This window comes from Bolinopsis microptera, chromosome 11 (assembly GCF_026151205.1).
Source record: "Bolinopsis microptera isolate Bmic1 chromosome 11, MBARI_Bmic_1.0, whole genome shotgun sequence".
Classification (NCBI taxonomy): Eukaryota; Metazoa; Ctenophora; class Tentaculata; order Lobata; family Bolinopsidae; genus Bolinopsis; species Bolinopsis microptera.
The window spans coordinates 16,823,102-16,830,272 of record NC_087082.1 but is presented as its reverse complement, the minus strand read 5'-3'; the positions used below and the strand labels follow the sequence as shown (position 1 = coordinate 16,830,272).

Genomic DNA, 7,171 nt, shown 5'->3' with positions numbered 1-7,171 from the left:
TCTACACTCGACTGTCACGTGACTTTTTCAACCCGTTCTCTAGCTCAAGCTGGCCCTGAACGACTATTCGAAACCCTAACCCTCCAGTCTGATCCCAACCCTAACCCTAACCCGATTCTTAACAAAAGCATATGCTGAAACCCTAACCCTAACGAGAAATTAGACTAACTTCCTTATAGTTATTCGGTCATATCACGTGATTGAGACAGTTTTTCGCCAATATCTCGTCAGGGGAGCATTTTAGAGATTGTTCCACTGTCGTGGGCCATTTTAGAACAATCTCGAAGATCGACTGTAAAGTGATTTAGCATGCTCGTTATTCTTTATTAGTCATTATAATTCATGTTGGTCACAGAATAACTATAATAGCTTATCGAATTCAAACACTGAATTCTCAAGGAATAAAATGATGAACAAATTTTCAAAGATATCCAAAATGGCATTCAGTTGAAAGTCTGTATATTTATCTTCTAATCTAATTGTTCCCTTGTCCTCCAATGCTCCAGACTCCGATCGTCCTCGCTCATACTTATTATTCATCTGAATTGTTTTATTGTTACAGTATCGTTTTAAAGATATAATTTTTAAAGATAGTTACATTTAATGGAAATGTTAATATAATTTACTTATTTTTGTATGAATTAATTTATTTTACCTAAGCTAATCTCCGCAAAAAAGCCACGGTTTCATTTTGCAATATTGATGTATACGTAAAGGGGGTACAATAGTAAAGGGGGTACATAGTATACCCCCAATAAAGACACCGCTCGTGCTTGCCAGCACTGTGATTAAGTGGGACGTGAACCTTCTGAACTAAATAAGTTTGGATAAATTTTTACTAAAGATACTACCTAAGGGCCAATAAATTTGGTTCACAATAAATTTGGTTATCATAATTTGAGTCACAAATTTCGCAAATTTTTAGTCTACAACAATTTTAGTTACATTTTTCGACTTTTCGAGACCATTTTCCATTCCATTTACCTTAAGAACGACAAATTTAGTCTACCCCGTCTGAGCATTACAGATTAAGTTGCAATGTATTACTTAGGAATTTCAATAACATCAGATCCAGAGTTTGTGACTCTGTGCCACTAAGTTCTTCAGTACACTGTTCAGTTTCTTTTTCACCCTTTTTCGCTTTTACCATTTTTGTTGAAACGACGTAATTTATGTCGATATGATCCCTCAGCCGTTTCAACAGACCATGAATTGGGATGTACCGATTAAAAATGTAATGTCCAAGAGGAGCTCTAACCCTTTAAATGCAATAGCTGAATTTGGTACGGTTTTGTGCAGAAGGAATGGTGATGTCATATATTAATTATAAACAATGTTAGCTTAATAATATGTCATGATCATATTTGGTCTGCTGAAATTTGGTCTGCTTTAAAATTAGTCGCCGAAAAATTTAGTCTCATTGTCATGAAATTTGGTTAACAACAATTTTAGTCAAAAGTTTGACTAAATTTATGGCAGACTAAATTTGTCGTTCTTAAGGTAACTCGTTAATGGCAAAAGGGGCTCAAGCTGTAATCTTACCTGAATTGCACTTGCAGACCGAATCATTTCCCAAAACCCTCACCTCACAGAGGGTCAGAGGGACTTGATTGCGACCGGTTATCCTGACCACACTTCCAACAGTGTTGGGAGGACATTTAACCGCGTAGTTTTCAACCCCCATTAGATACTCCACTGCCCCACAGAACTGATCATCCACGAACACCTACAGATGGGAGATTTAGCATAAAATAAGTGAAATCGTGGGATTTGAAAGTGCTCGGTGTTGTTTTATGATTCGATAATCTGTAAAATAAGGAAGCAATGTTTCGTACGATGACTGACAACCTATGACCAGTGACCGAACTTTTGAGGGGTCCCGGACCCCAACCGCCAAACGGTGCCCCCGGGGCAGCCACGCCCATATTTGGTCCAAATTAGGCCCAATTTAGCCAAATACCCTGAACATGCCCAAAATCCAGATTGTAGGTGCTCTACTTGTAGGTTGTGGTCCCTTGAACTCGTTTATGAATTTTCATCAATATTGGAAAAAAAATGACTGAGTTATGAGCAAAAAACCATATGACCATAGTTGGGCATACGCACCAAATTTAATCGATTTTGGCCCATAAATTGGTCAAATATCAATATTTTTGAATGAAACTAACTTTATATGGAAGTTAAGCCTATACTACACATTATCTATGATTATCAGCTCAGTATCTACCTAACTGTGGATTCAGTGTTCAAATAATAGCAAAAAATGAACAAAATTGCCCATATCTCAGTTCGCGATATTTGCAAAACTGATTTCGCTCAAAACAATAGAACTCAATAGGGTTTCAATATTTTTACATGAAATTTTCAGAATCAACGTAGAATCGCATTTCGACCATAAGTTTTGGGACATAATTTTGAGTTAGGCCTTTAAAAAAATTTGGCAGTCAAATTCTGAATTTCGCATTGCAAATTTTGGAATTTTGATGAAAATGCATATACGAGTTCAGTGGACCACTAGCTACAACTAGAGCACCAAAAATCTGAATTTTGGGCATGTTCAGGGTATTTGGCTAAATTGGGCCTAATTTGGACCAAATATGGGCGTGGCTGCCCCGCGGGCACCGTTATTCGTGCAAACACAGGAAACCTTATCCAAAGGGGCATTTTGGGGGTCACGAAGGCGCATATCTCGAGACTTAAAGATCACACTTAATTCAAACTTTTCATGCAGTTGTATGGTCAGGAGACGGATAATCGGTGAAATTTTGGGCCAATTTTAAGCAGCCGAACTTGAGATATTCGTGCAAACACAGGAAACCTTATCCAAAGGGGCATTTTGGGGGTCACAAAGAAGGCGCATATCTCGTGAAGAGTTGAACCGTCAAAGTTTTTACCACCTGATCAACTTTCAATCATTTGTTTTGTCTAAGTATTTAATAATATAATAATATGATAGTATGATAATATGATAATATGATAATATGATAATATGATAATATGATAATATGATAATATGATGATATGATGATATGATGATATGATGATATGATGATATGATGATATGATGATATGATGATATCATGATATCATGATATGATGATATCATGATATCATGATATCATGATATGATGATATGATGATATGATGATATGATGATATGATGATATGATGATATATGATAATATGATAATATGATAATATGATAATATGATAATATGATAATATGATAACATGATAACATGATAACATGATAACACGATAACATGATAACACGACAATATGATAACACGACAATGTAATAACACGACAACACAACAACACAACAACACAACAACACAACAACACAACAACATAATAATATAATATAATTTTCATATTATATTATTTCTAACCTTAACACCATTGATCCGATTATAGTAGCCATCCAATCTGTTGGATATCACAACATATGCCACTTGAGCGCTACCTGACTTCATCTTAGCCTCCCACGAGACGTTATCCTCGTTGTCATCCGTGTGTGTGCAGGAAAGACTGAGATATAAAATAAGGTCCGATAAGGTAACACAAACAAGGACAGTGTAGAAGCGGTGGGTTTAGTCCTACGAACCAGAGAGTACGTGAATTTTCAATTGAAGCTGAGTCGATTCTCAGCTTGTTGACTGACCAATAATTGCAACAGACCCCCTCTGTGTGGGAGGAGATCATGTTACCACTACACCACCCAGTCGGCGAACTTTTAAATTAATCCTACCCACTTCTAATTTTAAATAATTGAAATTCTGTATAATGTTAATTATTTTCAAGATTACAACTACATATATTGTGAATTCAATAAAAATAATTGACGTTTTTAATCTTTGCATCCTCGTACAAGCTTGCATTCACATTTAAATTTTATGTTGTCAATTCATCAATTTGCAAACAATTGCTTTACATCGCTCAATCAGAGCACTACATCTTACCCGGAATGATATTGGCCATCTCGGTTACCGTCTATTGCTCTGGATGCTACTCCGTCTTTGTAAGTAGAACTTTGTTTAGCATCGTACAAAGGAATCCTGTCGAACATGTCCAACACCGGATTGATTTCTTCACTTTTCCTTCTATTAGTTTGCGCTTCAAGACTTGCCTGCATTCGCTCCCATGTAGATTTTTGGGTAAAGAAACCTGAAAACAAGTAATGAATAAACTTGCTATGCTTTATATCTCGGTCATCTGTGCAGCTAAAATATCATTGTTTTCAGGGCACATGTAAACTCAAGTTCGGCAGTCGACGTTCTCTTGCTGAACTTTAGTACGTGTCGGACTAGAGTCTTGGCAGCGCACTTGAGTTTATAAATACTAATCAAATACAGTAATTAGTAATTACTTGATTAAAAACAATCGTGCCACTTGGCACTTACCATTTGCCCCGAGTACACAGATCATTGCAAGAGTGATAAAAAAGAAGCGTGCCATCTCGCTGACTTGTTTTTCAAAACTTTCCTAATCGAAATGGGTAATTCATTATTTTTAATCCATAGTATTTCAACTTAAATACTTAATTAAGTAAACTTTAACGGTTTCTGCTCAGTCACAGTGTTCAAACTCCTAGGAAGGTGCATCTGATGTCCCGATAGCTCTATAGTCTATAGCGTATCGAGCAGAAAATTCCCACAAGGCCTTCTACCAGTGGTGGATGGCTATTTCTTATTTTAATCTATCTGCGATTGTTCAAATCCAATATAAAATGTACAACATCGAATAAATTGTCTAGAAATGCTAAATTAACTGCTGAGGGAATGAAAACCGCCTAACATGAAAACCCCCAACAGGCAACGTTACGCCACTGATCCCACTTACGCTGTATAACGCGGATTTTGGATGAAAATGTATCGTAAAATATCCTACTTCGACATTTAATTCCGAACTAAGGACCGGGTGTGTACTGTGTAACTTAGGTATGGGTACGTGAGATATCTAATGAGATACTTGCTGTTAGGCCCGATATTCAACTCTAATGACCCCTATGAGACCCTTTTGTTTATTATCCTATATCTGAATCTCAGATTAAAGTCATTTAAATCGAAATTTGCCTGAGATAAATGAGGTTTTGCAAAAATTAAAACGTTGCTCCAGTAAGTGTTGCTTTATTTTACGATGACAATTATGAATTAAATATCGACTTATCGAGGAAAGAGCTGATATAATAAATCAAAATGACAATGCTGTAGCTGCCCAAGAACAATTATGAACCAATCTAACGCAGTATCGCATCTATAACAACTTGAAGATGCAACTTGAACTTGTATACAACTTGTAGTTTAAATACAAGCTATTGCCAAAGACAAAGTGCCGTTCACTCATGGTGCCGTTCTCCGATGCGTAAAACTTTTGTTAAGTAACATTTTGTACATACCCCATCCTGTGTATTTGTATTAGAGATTCCTTAAGTCAAAGGCAAGCTGGTTGAGAATAGACGACTTCAAGTCTCCGTCGTACTCCGTTTTATCGATTCGCATCAACATTCTACCTGGATATAATAGCTTATAATGTTACTGTTAGTTATATCGTACATAACGTCACAATACACAGGGTGTTCACGATACATCGGAACGGTTTCGTACTCCGTTTTATTGATTCGCATCTAACAGTAACACATTGGACATACCTTATCGGACGTTATTTGACCGGATATTTTGTGAACGGATATAATTTTGAACGAACGTTAAAATGAAAGCTAGGGCCTCCAGCGTCCAATTAATGTCCGTTCAAATAAATTCCGATAATGTAATAATACCTTAAGAACGACAAATATAATCTACCATAAATTTAGTCAAACTTTTGACTAAAATTGTTGTAAACCAAATTTCATGTGACCAAATTTTTCGGCGAATAATTTTGAAGTAGACCAACATTTTTGTAGAGCATATACAGATATAGGAATTAAACAGGAATTAAACAGGAATTAAACAAAATTGGGTCAAACGGCAGATGCCGTGTCTGACCAATATAGGAATAGAAGGTTTAATATTCAAAACTACCCCAATGTAACAAATAACCAAACAAGGTGGTAAAAGTAGATAGCCATGTAAAAGAATATAGCACAGATAGCACAGTCGTATGCAGAAAAAACTCAGCCAAGAGCACTCAACAATGACAAAGAAAGTATCATACAATGTCCACACACTTATCAAAATATACAAAACACGACATTCATTCAGTATTTTTCTTCGGGAACCTCCGTTCATCGACCTTATTTAAAAACCGTCCAATGTCTCTAATAGTTGTTGAGTCGTCGAAGATTTCTCCCGGTTCATCTCTCATTACTAACAGGTCCCTCGTTCGTTGATGCAGGTTTTTGCGTAGGTCTTCGTATAGGGGGCATTCGTAGAGGATGTGATGCTCATCTTCTATCACTGGATAGGCCCCTGGTAGCTCATAGAGAAGATCTAACAAGTCATCGTCACTTGAGCAGCAATGTCTGCAGGCCCGATGTTTTATGTTAAACCGCTTTTTGCCGTAGCGACCAGTTTCAACGTTAAAGCGGTGGGAGCTGCTTCTGAGTTGCGCGATCTTCTTTGAGCAGTTAGGTTTAAGATCAAGGGCTAGATACGTCTCTTGAGCAAACTTTCTCTTCACTAAGTTGTAGAATGATAGTTTTCTGTTAGATGTCCTTTCTGTTTCCCATGAGTTTATAAACCACTTTTGCAAACTCTTTCTAATCTGGCTTGGTCTTAATCCTTGGTTTCTCTCTGATGCCTCGATGGTTTCTTGCATCTGCTCGAGAGTGGAGAACCAGCTCAGGTTTAGGGTCACCTGCTCTTCGAAAGCGTGTCTAGCAAAGCAGTCACGACCGTCTACCACCATTTGTTCAAGTCTTTCTTTGTAGTTAAACACTTGCTTTGATAGCGTGATGCCTAGTGGATGCCTGCCTGTGTCACCCCATATCGCAGCATTGGATGTTGACTTCCTCACCCCTAAGGTCCATTTCAAAAGAGACAGATGAAAGTTCTCTAGAGGGTCCCTGGCAATGAGTGTACACACGTTTCCTGTTTCTGGTGTGGTGCTCGTGTTTGTGGGGAAGTTGCGGAACAGAGCTGTGCTTGGCAGCCACACTTGGCAACCATACGACACCACAGGTACAATAAGTGTATCATATAGCTTGAACAGTATAGATTTCCTGATGTGG

General features: G+C 37.4%; 1 protein-coding gene across 1 annotated transcript; it reads right to left on the bottom strand.

Annotated features, from left to right (window-relative positions):
- Window positions 1-437: 437 nt before the first annotated feature.
- LOC134823425 (fucolectin-3-like) lies at window positions 438-4,526 on the bottom strand. Its single transcript, XM_063834885.1, has 5 exons — window positions 4,404-4,526; window positions 3,963-4,167; window positions 3,393-3,531; window positions 1,543-1,726; window positions 438-540 (listed from the first exon to the last, which is right to left on the bottom strand). Exons 1-5 carry the CDS (start codon window positions 4,456-4,458, stop codon window positions 533-535), a joined length of 591 nt encoding a protein of 196 aa, XP_063690955.1. The 5' UTR covers window positions 4,459-4,526; the 3' UTR covers window positions 438-532.
- Window positions 4,527-7,171: the final 2,645 nt, after the last annotated feature.